This window comes from Dromiciops gliroides, chromosome 1 (assembly GCF_019393635.1).
Source record: "Dromiciops gliroides isolate mDroGli1 chromosome 1, mDroGli1.pri, whole genome shotgun sequence".
In the NCBI taxonomy this organism is placed as follows: Eukaryota; Metazoa; Chordata; class Mammalia; order Microbiotheria; family Microbiotheriidae; genus Dromiciops; species Dromiciops gliroides.
The window spans coordinates 676,725,563-676,743,929 of NC_057861.1; the positions used below are offsets into that span (position 1 = coordinate 676,725,563).

At 45.2% G+C, this 18,367-nt stretch overlaps 1 protein-coding gene across 1 annotated transcript; it reads right to left on the reverse strand.

Annotated features, from left to right (window-relative positions):
- Window positions 1-200: 200 nt before the first annotated feature.
- Window positions 201-8,967, reverse strand: CISH (cytokine inducible SH2 containing protein). Its single transcript, XM_043979144.1, has 4 exons — window positions 8,826-8,967; window positions 8,225-8,736; window positions 2,552-2,766; window positions 201-1,991 (listed from the first exon to the last, which is right to left on the reverse strand). The coding sequence occupies exons 2-4, from the start codon at window positions 8,242-8,244 to the stop codon at window positions 1,474-1,476; spliced, it is 753 nt and encodes a 250-aa protein (XP_043835079.1). The 5' UTR covers window positions 8,245-8,736; window positions 8,826-8,967; the 3' UTR covers window positions 201-1,473.
- Window positions 8,968-18,367: the final 9,400 nt, after the last annotated feature.

An 18,367-nucleotide genomic window follows, 5' to 3' on the forward strand; every position in this document is an offset into this window, starting at 1 on the left:
CTACGATATGATTTTATTATAATAATAATTATTATTTTAAAAAGTTTCTTTGTAAATCAGATTTACAATTCTCTCTGTGTGACTAAGCTAAATCACCTTCCCAGGGTCCCTAAGGAAAGGGAAATGAGGTTACAGTCATAGGCAAACAATTCAAATACAACCACCCCCTGCAAACCCCCCGCCCCAACCCCTATCTGCTGAAAGCCCCTGCCCCTCAAGCAACCTGTTCAGCAATGTGCAAGAAGACAGCTTGCCACTCCAGCCTCAGAGGCCCCAGAAAGTACCTGGGCACTGCATGGGAGTATGCAAAATTTCTTCTGAGATTCAGGTGGGAGGGCCAGAATGGAAGCAGGGCCCTCAGCCTGAACTGAATTCAGATCCGTGGAGGTAAAAGCCTTCTATTCCCATGGGGAAGACACCCTCCAGAGGGATAGGGAGATGAGGAGCTGGTGCTCATGGTGGGGGAGGAGCTTCATTTACTGGCACTGATTTGGTTAGACTTCATCTAGGGGAAAGGACTTTGCCACATCAGAGAAAACCAATAAGAAATAGATCTGTGGGACACCTTGGAGAGCCCTGAAGATCAGAGGAGCAGGCACCTAAAACAGGCTGAGGCCAGCTTGCTGAATCTAGGCCCTGCTCAAGCATTATTGAATCAAAAACAAACAAACAAACAAAATAAATAAATAAATACTGAAAAACTGCTGGGTCACCTTTGGCCTCAGGCCAAAAGGCCCCTCTACTTCTCTCTTGTGGCTTCCCAACTTTCCCTCTTTCCCAAACTTTACTGAAGGGTGTGAGAGTCATGGGATCCCCCAGAAGGAAAAGGATGGCAAGGGAAGAAAAGAGAATTTCTGCTGTGTCTTTCCCAATGAGAAATGTCCATTGGCAAGCTTGACCAGTCAGTTAGTGTTCACTGGGGGTGGTGTGTGGTAAGCAGGCTTGGCTGCCTGTCTTTGGAGAAGGCTGGGCATAGGTGGTTGTTGCCCAAGGCAGAAAAGGAGCCAAGACCATCAGCTTCAGGTAGTTGGCACATATGTAAATAAGTCGGAAGGGAACCCAAGTCTGAGTTTGGGATGGTCCCACATCCTGACACAGCAGAAGAGGAATAGGACACAGCCAAGTTCTCTCCCCAGTGTGGCCAGGAAAATAAATAGAGGCAGGATCCCAGTCCTATGGCCCTGGTCTGGCCCCCAGGAACTTCAGGCATAGTTATTAGCATCCTGTTCTTGGGTCCCCAGGTCTGCAGACACAGACCAAGCACCTTGCTCCCCACAGAGATGGGCAGAAATTAGGGAAGGAGAAGAGGGAAAGAAGCATCCCCAATCCCCAAAAGGTAGTGACCAGAAGCCACACTGGTTGGACTTGTGAGGTCTGTGTCTTGTTGGATGGGGTTTCTGTAAAAGGACAAATGATGAGGTGGCTTCCTGATCTTCCCAAGTCTGCCAGGATGGATGAACAGCAGGTTCTGCCTCAGAGCTGGAAAGGGTACTGCCTGAGATAGTCCCCTATCCGCTTAGGCAGGGGCAGCTGGTCAACCTCAGAAGTGAGCTTATTGATGGTGAGCCGACATAAGTGCTGGAGACTTGGGGCACTGTTCTTACGGACAAAGGGCTGGATGAGTTTCAGGTGGACAGCTGCCACTGCTGCTGTGGTGGGAACGGCGTCCTTGTGGGTGGGCAGCAGTGAGGCAGGGGGCGGGTAGGGGGTGTCGTTCTTGCCATCAGTTGTACAAGATGTGACATAATGCTGGATGAGGCTGACCACATCCGGGAAGGCCAAAATCCGTGGCTTGGACAGACAGTTTGAATCCAGCCGGAACTTGCTGTCGGCGTATTCTATTCGGACATTGGTGGGGCCCCTGTTGGTCTTGACGGAGAGTGTGAACAGATAGCTGGGATGGGTGCTGTCCCGTACCAGGAAGGTACCCTCAGGCATCTTTTGAAGGTGCTGCTTGGCCTCACCCGCTGTGAGAGATCCCCAGTACCAACCTGGTGGCCAAGAGCAGAGAGAACCAACACTGTTGATTGTAAATTCTACTCGTGTAGTCGCCCACTCACCCAGTGATAGAAAGGGACAATCCCAGGGAAGCAGCAAAGATTCCAGTCTCATTCAGAGGGAGGGGAAAGGGGAATCATTGTCATTATTAACAGCTCACAGTTCTATAGTACTCTAAGGTTTACAAAGTGTTTTTCCCACAACAATTCCGTGAGGTATCATTCCCAGAGCAGAGATATAACAGAAAGAAGAGTTGGAATATTTTTGATATTTCTAGTGTAATATATAGAAAGATATCCCCTCTAGATTTCTTCTTCCTCCACCCCCATTAGAACAGGGCTTCCCTGGGACAAGGGGCCATGTCACCCCCTTCTCACTCGAAGATCCCAAAGGGTAGGGAAGTTTCTAGCCCTCAGACGGGAGTCTCCTAGACAGGAACTGTTTCAGTCTTTTCTTCCCTCTTTCTCTGTCTGTCCCTAGACCCAGACCAAGCCTCTTCCCAATCAGTAAATAAGCGCCTGATGCTTGTATCTCTAGGGAGGAGACCACTCACCAGATTCCCGCAGATAGGTGAATGTCTTGGCAATGCATAACAAGTCTTCCTCGGGGTCTCGAACTTGAGGCAACTCATTTTCCATCAGGGCTGGTGTCTCTTCCTCTTCTTGGAAGGAGGTCACAGATAGGGGCTGCATGACTGGCTCTGGCAATTCCGTTAGCCCAGTTAGTGTCAACCTGCCAATCTTCTCTTCTTCCAGTAAAGGATGGGGTCTGGAAGGAAGGATGCCCTGCTGTGAGTGGAAGGCCCTGAGGACCACCTCTCTGGCTCCCTCCCCTTTACTTTCTCATCTCTCTCCACACCCCTTACCTCCTCTTCTCATCACCAATCACATGCCCAACTCCTATCATATGCTTACCAACACTTTGGTCATCCCTCACTTTCCCATCATTTTCATAAGACCTCTCATTCCTCTAATGCCTATAAGTCTAAGAATCTAAGCATGGCACCCAGGGTTTGTGGTGCCCATGACTCTGCTGCCCCTGACCCTGAACACACACACACACACACACACACACACACACACACACACACACACACACACACACACTTCCCTTCAGAGAAACTCATAGCCCTTGGCAGCTAATAACTGTTAATACAAAGCCCTTTACTACATGTATTATCTCATTTGAGCCTCATAACCTTGTGAGATAGGTACTATAGCTATTATTTCATCCATTACACTGATGAAGAAACTGAGACTGAGATGGACTAAGTGGCTTGCCCAGTGTTACAAAGCTAGTAAGTGTCAGAAGTGAGATTTGAATCCAAGGCTCCTTCACTCCCAAGTCCAACACTATCTGACATATGAATATAGCTTTTTTTTTTTTTTAAAGTGAGGCAACTGGGGTTAGAGTGACTTGCCCAGGGCCACACAGCTAGTAAGTGTTAAGTGTCTGAGGCCGGATTTGAACTCAGGTACTCCTGACTTCAGGGCCAGTGCTCTATCCACTGCGCCATCTAGCTGCCCCTCAATATAGCTTTTATAAAATCATATCTGTCCTTACTTCCTCACAGGGTTGTTAGAAGAATGGACTAAGATAATAGCTATGAATATGCTTTTCAAAAGAAGTGCCTTCCAAATTTTCAAAATCAGGGCTCAGCACAGCTCTAGGTCCCAAGGAAGAAGCCCTAGTAACCGAGAAGAAAGGTGTGAGCAGCCCTTGCTGGGAGGATGAACTCAGGTGACCGAGTATTAGCATCATCTCTATGCCACCAGTTTAGCTTGGTCCAGGCTAAATGCCTTCCCCTTGTGACAGTCTCAGCTAATGTGGCTCACTGAGGACCTGGATACCTGGCCAGCTCACTTGCCTTGGTCTTAGTCCTCAATGTGGGAATGATGACAAAAAGGAAATTCAACACATTTGGAGGAAGGGGTGGGAAAGGAGTGAGGAAGATGAAGGAAGCATTTTAATGTCCTGGAAAGAACACTGGTTTGGCAGCTTTAAATGATCAATGTAATGATCCAACCATCTTTCCGGAGGACCAATGATGAAGCATTCTACCTTTGGGTGATGGACTCAAGATGAAAAATGAGACACATTTCTGGACATGGCCAATGTGGGAATTTGCTTTGCTTGATTATGCATGTTATAAGAGTTTTCTTTTTTTCTTTTTCTTTTTTTTTTCTTTTCTTTTTAAGGGGGCATGGTGGGTGGGAGAAAAAGTGCTTATTAGGAGGAAAGGAATAAGTAGTTAAATAACACCTACTATGTGCTAGGCACTTTGCTAAGCACTTTTATAAATGTCTTCTAATTGGATCTTTACAACAATTCTAGAAGGGAGGTGTTATATTATGCCTATCGCCTTTGCAGTTGAGAAAACTGAGGCAAACAGAGGTTAAGTGATTTTCCCAGGAATCACACAGCTAGTAAGTATCCCTCCATTGGCTTCAATGTCTCCCTCTGTACAATAAGGGTTCTGGATTAGATTTCTTTCTTTCTAAATATAAAATTATTTTATTATTTTCCAGTTACATGTAGAGATAGTTTTCAACATTTGTTTTGTTTTGGTTTTTGGATGAGGCAATTGGGGTTAAGTGACTTGCCCAGGGTCACACAGCTAGTAAGTGTTAAGTGTTTGAGGCTGGATTTGAACTCAGGTCCTCCTGACTCCAGAGCCAGTGCTCTATCCACTGTGCCACCTACCTACCCCATCAACATTTGTTTTTATAAGATTTCTAGTTTCAAATTTTCCTCCCTCCCTCCCCTCTGGACTAGATTTCTAAAAATCCCCTCCAACTCTGACACTGTAGGATTCTGAAGGAGAAAGAATAAATCCATAACTCACATTTCTATCACACATTCAGCTTTGTGATGTGTGCTCTCATTCTCTCTGCATATATGTGTGTGTATGTGTATGTATATGTATATGTATATGTAAACATATATGTATATATCAGCTCATTTGATCATCAAACAACCCTGTTGGAGGTCGGACAGTGATGGAGGTATATTTTCCCTGCCAATTCAACAGGAGAAGACAATTTTGGCTCAGGGAATTCAAGTCATTTGCTTATAATCACACAGCATGTATCTGAAATAAGATGTGAACCCAGGTGTTTCCTGATTCCAACTCTGTCTACTACTACATATTGGCTATCCAGCAAAGATGAAGGATGAGGAAGAATGAATGGAGGAGGGAAAAATAAAAAGGATAAAGATGAGAAGAAGCCCTGGAATTCCAAGTGATAGCTTTATATGGGGGAGGAAGGGGAAGATTAGACTCAGAATGAAGGATTTTCTGGAAATTCTCCAGGGATTAGATAATGCTTTAGGATGGGCTTAACCATGCTTTCCCTTATTAATCTCCCCCCCTCCATAATGCTGTTGGTGACAGACAGGCACACACATACACAAAAATCTCCTCCCATTGTTCCTATTGTACTGGGCTTTGGGGACAGGGGTTGTCTCTCCCCTTTCCCTCTGGCCTTCCTGCCACATACCCTCCAAGAAACTGACATTCTAATGGGAAGGCTTTGAGAGGTACATCCACTTATAGGCACGCCCATTTCACTCCACCACAGACTGACCATGCATTTCTATAGATTCCCATTATATATGGTCATGTGTTTGCACTGGAGTGTTAGGGGTCTGCATATGTGTTTATCTATAAGAATGCCTATACATACATATATAGGTGGAACCACACCCCTTTAGCAGTTTTGTCAGGCTGCCTAGTGGTATAGGCCCTGGGGCATCAGCATTGGGTAATGGGAAAAACAAGGCCTAGGTTCTAATCCTACCTTGAGCACTTAATACTGGTATGACCTTGGCCAAGTGCCTTCTTCTCTCTGGATTTCAATTCCTCCCCTCCCCCATATAAAATGTCAGGGATAGACTAGATGATCTCTAAGGGACCTCCTAGCTCTAAGTCCTATGATCTTTGCAAAGCTTCAGGTTGATGCTATGAGCCTAATGATGGGATGTCGGGCCATGTGCTTGGATCCTGGAAAGGAATGGAATTGGGCTTGGAAAAGTTGGGGGTTGGGGAGAAGATGGATTAGAAGAATTTAGTTGTTGCTACAGTTCAACCGTGGGCATCTGTATTTGAGAATAAGTAGGGGAGAGGGAGCTGGCAGGAAAATGGGCAACTGGTTCCCCTACAATGCAACTTAGAAAGTAACAGGGCAAGACAAGGAGCCTGAAGAGGAGCTCAAAGCTCAAAGGGAGCTAGGCTACCAGCCTACCCCAGAGTCAATCAGTACCTCCTGCCAAGCATGAAACATGGAACAAAGTACACTAAGGTCTGAGGCCCAGAATTCCAAGCAATCTACCCCGGGGGGGCCAAGGAAGGCCAGGGGAGAAGAATGGGGGCCTAGATTATTCACTGGGCTTAGTAAGGTTAGGTTTAAGGTTGGGGCTTTCTCAGAAGAAGAGGAAGAAGGGTTAGGGGATCTAATAAGTAAAGAAAGGCAGGGTTCTTTAAGGTAAGAGGAAATGATCATGGCTAAAATCTCTGCTGTCTACTATCAGAGTCACCTAGCTATGCCTGATGTTCAAAAGTGGTGAGAATGAAGGGAGGGATCAAGAGGGAGGAAGGAAGAGGGAGGGAGGGAGGGAAAGAGGGAAGGAGGGAGAGAGAAAGGAAAAGAGGAAAAGAGGGAGGAAGGAGAAGAGAGGGCAAGGAGAAAGGAAGGAAGGGTGAATGGATGGAAAGAAGGAGGAAAAGAAAGCTATAGGTGGGAGAAAAGGAAGGAGAAAGAAAGAAGAAAGGAGAGAGGAAAGGAGGAAAGGAAAGGTAGAGTGAGGGAAGAAAATGAAGAAGAAAAGAAAGAAGGGAGAAGGAAAATAGGGAGGGAGGAAGGGAGGGAGATGGTAGAGAAATCCCCTTTTCTATTTCTCAGTCCATTTCTTTTCCTTTTTTTTAAAGGGTCGAAAAGTTGTGAGGAGAAAGCAGCTAAAGATTCCCCCAAACTCCAGCCATCACTGGCTTCCTTGGATTTCTGCTGACCTCTTTCCCTTTCCGAGGAAGGTCCCACAGAGTCAGGAAGGACAAGCAGTGCAAAAGGAAAGGCAGCCTGCTAGATGATGGGCTGAGGAAGGATGAGAAGGAGACCTGGGCATCAGAAGCCAGATACCAAACAGACCAATAAGTCTGGAGAGTTTGGTTTTACAATCTCCAGATTTGCTCTTCTTTCTCTCTCAGTCCCGAGTTTAATTAAAAAAAAAAAATCCTGAAGAGAGGGGCAGAGGAAGTGGACAAAGGGAGGGGAAACACAGTTTGGGAAAAGGTTAAGAAAGCCACTTTTGAGGATAGGAAATAGCAAGACCCTTTCCCTTCTTCCCAAGGAAAATGATACTGAAAACAGACTAGAGAGAGAGGAGCCCACTGGCTTTCCTTCTTCTGGGCTAATTATGACCAATTACCCCCAAAGAGATAAGAGCTAGTGTGATGTGTCACGTTGTGAGAGTCTCCCAAGGAGGACCTGAGGAGGCCTAGGTGGTCACAGCGGGAATGAACCTTTAAAAAAATATCTGGTCCTATTCCCTTCTTTAGGACATATGGGGAAAGTAAGGCTCAAGGAGAGGCAGAGCCTTGCCTAAGTTCACTCAGTAAGAACTGTGGGCTCTTGACCGCCAGGTCCCGGCACCTTCCACTACTCACCCCCCACCCCCCAGCACTAAGGATATTATTGGTCTACAGCTTTTCCACCAGACCAGGGCATGTCTCCCCTCAGGAAAGAAATAGGGGAGGGGGATTCTTAAGGGGTCAGGAAACAGGAGGTGGTTATGCTTGAGGTGGGACTTTCCTGAGTGTCCTTCAGATCTACCTAAGATAGTTTTCTGAGGTGTCTTTCTGCCTTTCCCTCTTGGTCTCGGCCTTTCTCAGAAACCCGCGGCTCCTAAGTCCTAGAAAAGTCTCTGCCGCTAAATGCTTAGGGTCAAGGGGAGCTGACAGCATTTGCTTGTTATCCACGCCTTCCCCAACCTCGGCTCTGGCTCTCCGCTATCACCCCAGCTGGGAACCAGATTCTTGAAGCAAACACAGCCTCGGGCTGGTCTGTCTGTCTTTGCCGGAAGGGACGGGTGACCCAGGAGCCTTCAAACCTACCTACTCTGTCCGGGACTTCCCAGAGTGCTTACAAACGTTGGGGGCTGGGGGCTATGGATATAGAAGAAAGAAGAGAATGGCGGGTGTACACACGGACGGGACAGGGGCGTCTCTTACCCGTGGATGCAGAAGATCATGTCCCGTCGGGCTTCAGGGAGGCCAGCCGCGGTCTCCCCCTGTGTCCTTTCTCTCTCCCACTAGTCTGTCCTGGACCGGAGCGAGGGATGGATGGCGGAAAAAGAGGCTGCGCTTTCGGCGCTCCGAAAACAGCCCGGACAACTGTTAGCCGCGTCCAAGCCTCGGGCTCAGTCACTCGAACTTCAGCCAGGCGTCCGCAGAGGACTAGGGGCTGCTCTGGGGGCTCAGGGCTAGCCGGAGCTCCTGGTTCTGTGGCCTCCTCCCTAAAGCCGGCTCTGAGGAAAGGACCAGGGCTCTAAGGATTCACGCAGCCAGCGGCGAGAAGCTGAGAAGGGCTGTCCGATCTCCTTCCTTCTTGGTCCCGGAGAACTCAGGCGTCCGGCCCAGGCCAGTGGCTCAGCACCGTCAGCCAGTCCTGGATGGAGACAGTGAGAGGATTCCGGAGCTCAGGAGACACGACCTGTCCCGTGGCTGCCACTCGCTGTAATGAGCTGGAGGGGAAGGAAAGAGAATGAGTGGGGGCGGGGGGAGAGGCGAGCAAGGGGGAGGAAGGGGGAGGAAAGGGGAGGTGGAAACGCACCACTGACTAATCTTTTGTTTGCCTCTTTTAATCTATTCCAGGAAGCGGTGGATTCCGGGAATTATATTGTATTCACATCACTGTTCCGACCGATAGAAAAAAAGAGAGATACTTTGTTGTATAAATAGAGTCACTGTGGACAGGCAGGCCCACGAGGGCAGGCTCTCGAGCAGCCCCCGGGGACTGTGGCCTCACAGTGAGGAGCAGGCTCCGCAGGGGACCTGGATGACCGCGCTCGGGTCCGAGAGGAGAGGGAGGGAAGGAGTGAGGCAAAGAGAATGGCAAGGGAAGAAAGAGCAGGGCAGGTCGACTCCCCGGGACCCAGTGGCTAAAGCGATGGGAGCACTTCGGGTTTAGCTCAGGGCTGGGCTGCTAGTCCTTGGCCCGCAGTTAACCGGAGTCGGTGAAAGGAAATACCTTTGATAGATTTCCAAGAACTTTCCAGGAAAACAGGGTTGGGCTAGGGAGGCCGCCCAATGGGAGCGCAGAGAGGCTGGCCCAGCCGAGGAAGCGGACCAATGGCAGAACCCTGAGGCTGGCTGGACGCCCAGGAGTTATGTTCCTCTCCACCCCACCCCCCTCCCCGGGAGGGAGGGGGGGGAAGGGGAGAGACAGAGAGAAAGTGACAGAGGGAGAATAGCCAAGGGGGGCGGGGGGAGGAGAGAAAGTGAGAGGAGAGAAGGGGACAGAGAGAAAACAGAGGAAGAGAGAGCAGAGAGGAAGGGGGAAAAGAGAACAGGAGAGAAAAAGGAGAAAAGACGGAGGGTTAGGTCTAGGATTGGTTGAAACCTGCCTAATCGTGCGGATTTGTTCCGACAGCCCCTGATTGTCGGTGGGTAGATTATCTCTCCTCTGGATCATTCCTTCTTCCCACTTCCCATTCCATCCTGGGGTACCTTGCTAAGCACTATCAGTCCTTGTGGAGTTCAGAGAAGGCGAATCCACCGCCATAAACCCAGTGGAATGAAGTGGGAGAGACCACCTCTGGTGAATTCGGCAGGAAGAATCCTATCACTGATTCCAAAACCAAGTAGAAATGAGTTTTCCACAGTTTGGGATTACCTCTGTCGCTACTCAAGTCTTCAGTGCCAGAAAACTGAGATTGCTTAACTGTCTGGGAATATGATGGGAGCAGTGAAGGAGAATACTTATGCATACCAAGAGTTTGAAGGCAGAGGGAGAGCTCAAGGATGATGAGATTGTTCCTCAGTGACCCAGCTCTCCTGAAGTAAAGTGTGCACAGTGAAGCCAAGAGTCCTCTGGGATAAGGCTGAAGGTTGGGTCCAAAGTGAAAAACTCCTCCCTCTCCCCCAACTCCTTTCTCCCCACTGACCCACTGCCCAGAGAACTGGAAGGCACAAATTGGTTAAGATCTTTCCCCAATAGATTCCAGCTCTTTTGCAGGATTTGTTGGGGCCAGTGGCAAACAGATTTGCATTTATAGAATGAATTGCATGCAATTCTATATTTATATACAATGTCCCTTTGCATACTTTTTCTTTTTATCCAGTATCTCATAGGGCAGGAATCCCTTCCTGTCTAGGAGACTGCTTGATATGGGGGGGGGGGAGGGAGCACACTGGATTAGGAGTGGAAATTTAATGCTGATACCTGCTGGCTATGTGACCTTAGGCAAGTCATTTCCCTTCCTCTAGCCTTCAATTCTCTCATCTATGAAACAAAAGGGTTAGATTAGACACTTTCTAAAACCTTTCCCAGCTCTAAACACTATGATCCTAATTGATAAATGAAAAAAATGAAGCTGAGAGCATGTGCAATTTCTTTTCTTTCTTTCTTTCTTTTTTTTTTTTTGGTGAGGTAATTGGGGTTAAGTGACTTGCCCAAGGTCACACAGCTAGAAAATGTTAAGTGTCTGAGGCTGGATTTGAATTTAGGTCCTCCTGACTCCAGGGTCAGTGCTCTATCCATTGCACCACCTAGCTGCCCCACATGTGCAATTTCTTTTTTTTTTTCTTTTGTGAGGCAATTGGAGTTAAGTGACTTGCCTAGGGTCACACAGCTAGTAAGTGTCAAGTGTCTGAGGCCAGACTTGAACTCAGGACCTTCTGAATCCAAGGCCGGTGCTCTATCCACTGTGCCACCTAGCTGCCCCTCACATGTGCAATTTCAAGGTAGAGTTATAGTACAACCAGTCCTAGAAGGCAAGGTGGTGGCACAGTGGAGAGACCATTGGGCCCAGAGTAAGAAAGAACTGAGTTCAAATCTGACTTCAGACACTTATTAGCTAGGTGATCCAGGGCAAGTCACTTCACCTGTTTGCCTCAGTTTCATCATCTGTAAAATGGGATAATAATAGCACTTACCTCCCAGCATTGTTGTGAAGATTAAATGAGATATTCGTAAATGGCTTAGCACGATGCCTGCTACATGGTAGGAACTCTATAAATGCTTATTCCTTTCCTCCCCTAGTACCTCAAGTCAATTCAAAGGAAGGAGAGTCTTTAGGAGATCATGTATGTCACTGACTCATTTGACAGAAAAGGATAATGAAGTCAAGAAAGATTGACTTGTCCAAAGCCACAAACTGAATTAGTAGCCCAGCTGAAATCTGAACCAAGGCCTCTGCCTAGAAAGCCAGCACTCTTCCATTGTACCATGCTATCCAGGTAGCATAGTGCATAGAGTGCCAGGTCTGGATTCCGGAAGATATGAGTTCAAATCCCACCTCTGACACTTACTAGCTATGAGACCCTGGCCAAATCACTTAACCCTGTTTGCCTCAGTTTCCTCATCTGTAAAATGAGCGAGGGAAGGCAGTGACAAACCACTCCAGTATATCTGTCAAGAAAACTCCAAATTGGGTCACAAGGAGTCAGAGATGACTGAAATCATTGAACAACCAAGAACACCTACTGTGTGCCAGGCACTGTGTGTGCTAGGCATTGAAGCTACAAGGAAACATGAAACAATCCTCACTTTCAAGGAGTTTTCATTCTGGAATGGTGGTAGTGTATCAAGGGAACATGTACACAGATAAATAAATACCAGATATATTAAAAACGAATACAAGATTGCTTCCCCTCTTTCCTCTCTTGCTCTAGTCTTTATCTATTGGTTCCTTCTATGCAGTTTTTTTTAAAAGCCCATGTTTCTCTCATTCCTTTATAAAAAAACAAACCCTCACTTAATCTCACCATCCCTGGCCAGTCATCTTACACAGGGGATGCCAAAGGTCTTTGTGCACTTTTAAGCTATGAAGGTTGTTTCATGGCTAAATTCCTTGAGAAAACCATTTGCAATCTGCATTCAGTGTCTCCATTTTTTCTCCTCTTATTCTCTTCTAAACTCTCTGCAATTTGTCTTTTAGTCCTATTATTCAAGTGAAACTGGTAACTCCAAAGTTACTGATCTTATTTCCAAATCAAACATCCTCATCTCAGTCTTCATCCTTCTTGACCTCTCCAAAGCATTTGACACGGTCAACCACTCTCTCTTCTTGGATGCACTCTCTTCTCTAAGGCTTCCGGATGCTTTTCAATACCTATCTTACTACTTCTCAGTCTTCTTTGCTGGTTTTTAATCCATGACGTGTAGACAGTGTGTATCCCTCAAGGCTCTCTCCTGGGCCTCCTTTCATTTTTGATCTATATACTATCTCACTTGGTGATGTCATCACCTCCCATGAGTTCCATGATCTTCTCTAAGAAGATGATTCCCAGATCTATTTATACAGCCCTAGTCTCTTCCCTCAGCTACATTACCAGTCACCAATTGGACATCTCAAATTGGATTTCCTTTAGGTATCAACACATCCTCAACACATACAAAACAGAATTCATTATTTCCCCACCTATACCCCCACCCAACTTAGTGTCAACCTCAATTCGTCTCTCATGAATCCCATATATTGAATCCATTGCTAAATCTTGTTTCTACCTTCACATCTCTTATACATATCTCCTCTCCACTGACACTGCCACCACCCTAGTATACTATCTCAACACTTCCTGCTTTGATTATCAAAATAACCTTTCTGCTGGTATTCCTGTCTTTCTTCACTCCAATTCATTCTCCACTCAGCTGCTAAGATAACTTTTCTAAAGTATAACTATAACCATGTCATTCCCCTGCTCAATGAACTTTAGTAGCTCCCTACTACCTTAAGGATAAAAAAAATTGTTTTTAAATACTCTGGCATTTGAAACCCTTTATAATCTGGCCCCTTTCCACCCTTCCAGTCTTTTTACACTTTGTTCTTCTTCATGAACTCTAAATTCCAGTGTCACTAGCCTACTTGCAGCTCTTCACATACACCATCTACTATCTCCATGCTTTTGCATTGGCTGTCTTCAAGGCCTAGAATGCTCTTTCTCCTCATTTTCCTCTCTTGACTTTCCTGGCCTCCTCCAAGACTCAGTTTGAATTCCATCTTCTGCAAAAGACCTTTCCCAGTTCCTCCCAGGTTCTAGTGCCTTCCCCTCTCAGAGGGAAACTCTAAATATTTTATAGGTACCAAGTTTTTTGGGGAGACAATATATAAACAATTATATCTATGTATGTATACGTATGTATATACACATGACCTTGTGGTGTTGTTGTTTTTAGTCATGTCCAATTCTTTGTGACCCCCTTTTTTTTTGTTTTGGGGTGTGTGTGTGTGTGTGTGTGTGTGTGCGCGTGTGTGTGTGTGGTCAAAGATACTGGAGTGGCATGCCATTTCATTCTTCAGTTCATTTTACAGATGAGGAAACCGAGGCAATTAGCGTTAAGTGATTTGCTGAGTGTACAGCTAGTAAGCCTCTGAGATCAGATTCAAACTCATGAAGATGAGTTGTCCTGATTCCAAGACCAAAACTCTATTCACTGCACCACCTAACTGCCCTTATGCGTGATCTATCCAGTGTAAATTGAAGATATTCTCAAATCTTGGGGAGAACTGGAAAAGGCCTCCTACAGAAGATGGGATTTAAGCTGAACCTTGAAGGAAGCTAGGAGGCTGTTGTGAGGAGGGGGTACCTTTTGGGCATGGAGGACAGCCATTGCAAAAGCGTTGGAGATGGTTAGGAATGGCAATTGCTCCAGTTGTTGCTGGATTAAAGAGTTGGTGAAATTCAGTAAAGTGTAAGAAGATTGGAAAGGTAGGTGGGGGCAGGCTCTGAAGGGCTTCAAATGTCCAAAAGAGCACTTATTTGATTCTGTAGGTAATAGGGAGCTTCTGGAAATGATTAAGGAGGGAGGGCGGTTTGATATAGGAATGCCCATACTTAAGGGATTTCAGCTTGGCAGTTTCAGTTTGGCTGGATTGGAGTGGGGGAGATCCTTGAGGCAGGGAGACTAGTTAGAAGGCTATTGCAATAATCAAGGCAAGGGGTATCGAGAGCCTGTACTAGGGTATGAGTAGAGAGAAGAGGATGTGTACAAGGGATGTTTTAGGAGTACAAGATTTGTCAATGGGTTTAATATTGTGGGGTGAGTGAGAATGAGGAGTATAGGATGACATTGAGGCTTTGGAGCTGGGTGAATGGAAGGATGTTTGTGACTTGGACAATAATAAAGTAAGATGGGCAGAGGGAAGTATTTGGGGAGGAGGAGGAGTTCTGTTTGGAATATGTTGAGTTTGAGATGCCTATAGGATATCTAGTTTGAAATGTCCAAAAGGTAGCTAGGAGATACAGTGACTCAGTACAGAGCCTTGGAGGACAGCTAGGAGGAATGAGCGTCATCTGGGTGAAGATCCAGTAAAGGAGGTTGAGAAAGTGCCTGGTATTCGACCTCCTAGGAAGCATTGAATCAGATAGCAATGGTTGAGTAACCCCAGAAGGTTGTCTCTTCCTTCACATCACAGAGAATGTCTGGGCTGAGAGTCTGATGTGGGTTGAATAGAAGACAGAACATAGGGACTAACACGAGAAACTAAGCCTGTCCTGAGAGCAGAATTTGAAAGCTTTTGTCACCCCCAAAGTGCACCAAGAAATAACATAGGATTTAGAGACCGTTGGGGCTATGAAGTCAAACCCTTTTATTTTGTGTATGAGAAAACAGACCAGAAAAGTAAATCATTTGCCGAAGGTTAGATTATACATAAGGAGCAGAGCTGGAATTCTAGCTCAATTTCTCTAACTTCAAATGCAATAATTTTTCTACCATTCCTTAACACTCAGAGAGACAATGGAAAACTGGCCCGATTTTCCAACACTCAAAAAGGAAAGTTCTTGGAAAGGGAAGATTTAAGCATCAGAAAAAGGTTGAGTGCTGATTTGTTTTTCTTGATTGTATTTATTTGTTTTACTGGGGACCAGAGGAGAAAGTGACTGATTTATTTTTTTCTTTTAAGAGAGCATCAATAGAACAATTAAAAAAGAAAAGTATTGACATTTAGATTCTCATTCCCCCCCCCCCCCCAACACACACACATTTTACTTGGCTTCTGGCTATTTTTTTTATAGCTCTACAGTGCCATCTACTGGAGGGAAATCTGTTTGGAAAACACTTTACACTATCTTATTTGATCCTACCTTTTAGGTAATTTACTGCTATCCAGTCTTACAGATGAGGAAACTTAAGGGTCAAAGAGGTTCCATGACTCACTCAGAGTCACACAGTACTTGAGGACAAAATCAAACTCAGGCTTTTCAAGTGGCTCCAAGACCAGCACTTCAGCCATCATAACCAGCTGCCTCCTTACTGGAAGGGATCTTAGAATAGATCACTTCATCTAGCCTTCTCGTTCTACACAGAGCACTGACCAGTTTCTGTTACAATTACAGATCTGTTAGAACTTGGTATAAGTGTAAAGGGGCAGCTAGGTGAGGTATTGGATAGAGTGTCAGTCCTGAAATCAGGAAGACCCGTCTTCCTAAATTCAAATACACTCTAAGACACTTACTAGCTGTGCCACCCTGGGTAAGTCACTTAACCCTGTTTGCCTTAGTTTCCTCATCTGTAAAATGAACTGGAGGAGGAAATGAGAAACCACTCCAGTATCTTTGCCAAGAATACCCCAAATAGGGTCATGAAGAGTCAGACACAACTAAAATGACTGAACAACAACAAAGTGGGACAGGCCACACAGTTCCCAAACAATTCACTTTGCCTAAGTTAATCAACCAGCTCATACTTATTGAGTTTTTAGGGTTCTTTTCTCTGTAGCTCATGATAAATAAGAAGCAGACTTCATCCTCAAATACATAAATGTATCTGTGATATCATCTGCTTAGGAGTCCCCGACAATCAAATCACAACCCATCTATGCCTGCTCATCCTGTTTAACTCTTGTCCATGCACTCCTAAAAGTTCATCCCAAGGGTTCCACCTAACATGGAGGTAGATGTCCTTCATTTCTCCAATATTTCAAGGGCACCAACAGAAAGGACTCTAGTTATTCCTTGCTTTTGCCCATGACCAGCCCTTTTCTCTTCATACAATTCCTATGTGACATCCCTTAATTTATTCTTCTTTGAAATTTCTCATTGGTTCAATGTGGTAGAATATTAAAGCCTACCTGGTCCTTCTCTATTACTTTTTGTGTGATATTCATTTTTAGTTCTTCAGAGGCAATGGTGTTTCAGGTCTCACTATTAATAGAAACACCAGTAAAATGTTAATACTATGTTGAAAAGTCAAGTCTTTGCTTTCATGACAATCTTGAGGTCAGTAAAGAGTACTAGATTATAATTTAGCAAGGCAGAGAAAGCCTTCACATGAAACAGAAAGGAAAAAGATAAAAATAAAACAAACATGATACTTTCTGAGGAATTAAAATTTAATTCCACATAGGATGGGCATGAGCATTTACTTTGCAAAAAAAAAGGAACTGTAAAGAACTTGAATAAAGGGTGGTATCATATGGGATGATGTGGCAAGAGTGAGGAAATGACAATTGGGCATCCAGAGGACTCCATGAGTGTTCTTTAGAGGTTAAGACAGTGTGGAAGGTGTCCAGCATGTTGGATAGATGCCCCCATGGTGAACTTATGAGAGGACATGGACAAGAGACACAAAAGATGGGCAAACATGAATGGGTTGTGTGATAAAATAATGAGATTTAGCAGATACTCAAAGACCCACCTGGAGATTAATCTAGACTGATTGAATCAAGTGAGGGTGATTAACTGCTGATTAGCCTACTTCAAGTTAACTGGATTGTAATCACACCTTGAGAACACCTTCAGAACCAATGGATTTGGATGATGCCAACCAATCAGCTTGAAGCAGTGTGTAAGGACCGCTTCTGTTCCAGACCTATAAAAAGCTTCCACAATCAGTTTGCTGGAGAGAGTTCATGATTGAAGCAGGCTTGTGGCAGAGGACTTGAGGAAAAACCAGACCAGGCTGGAACTCTAGGCTAAATAGGCTTTTTTCTTAACTTTCTGAACTCCATGGGAATATCTGTATGCTTTAATAAATGTTTAATGCCCAAGGACTGGTGCTAAAGCTTCTAATTTAAGGCAACCACAATTTAGATTTTAAATATCACAGTTGTGATTTTCAGAATTGGAGGTAACATCTCAATTGATGAGCTCACAGATCTATTTGAATGTTAATCAATAGTCACTAATGTTCTCCTCTGCTTATGACATGGGGAAGGGAATGAAAGACAATTTCCATTCATTTTAAATTCCACGACCACTGCTTCTAAGGAAAACAAGCTAGCTGTGTGATCTTGGGCCTCAGTTTCCTCTTCTGTCAAGTGAAGACATTGGGCCAGATAGTCTCTGAGATTCCTTTCAGATCTAGGATACTCTGAATATTAAACAAAACAACCAGGAGAAGGGAAGGGGTGGTCCCATTGTAGTGTCTCCTGCTGAGACCCTCATCAGAAGTATTGTATTCAGTTCTGAGGAAAGAAATAACGAGCTGGAGTGGACACAAAAGAAAGCAAGAAGAGTGCTGAGAGGATTAGAAATCATCTTCTATGAAGACCATTTGAAGGAAGTGGGGATGTTTGCCATTGAAAAGCAAAAGCTTAAATGGGGAATCCATTCAGCATCTCCAAAAACCTGGAAGATGGTTCAAATTTGTTTTGTTTGGCCTCAGGAAGCAGAAACAGTGGGGGGGGGGAAGAGAAGGGATAAGGAGGTGGTGCAGGATGGCAGACTTTATCTCAATATGTGGAGAACTTCCTAATAATCAGAGCTATCCAAAAATTGGACTAGGTGAACTCAGGAAGTGGTGAGTTTCCTCTCTGGAAGTGTTCAAGTGAAGACTGGATTCTCTTATTGGAGATGAGATAGAAGGAGATACTGCTCAGGTTTGTTTTGAACTGGATGACCTCTTAGATCTCTGTCAACTTTGTGATTCTGTGATATGCCGACTCTTCACAGGAAGCCTTATGGATAGATGAGATGTAGGGAAAAAAGGGGAGGGATAGCTAGGTAGCACAGTGGATAGAGTGCCAGTCCTAAAGTCAGGAAGACCTGAGTTCAAATCTAGCTTCTGACACTTACTAGCTGTGTGATCCAAGGTAAGCCATTTAACCTTGTTTGCCTCAGTTTCTTCATCTGTAAAATGAGCTGGAGAAGGAAATGGCAAACCACTCCAATATCTTTGCCAAGAAAACCCCAAATGGAGACATGAAGAGT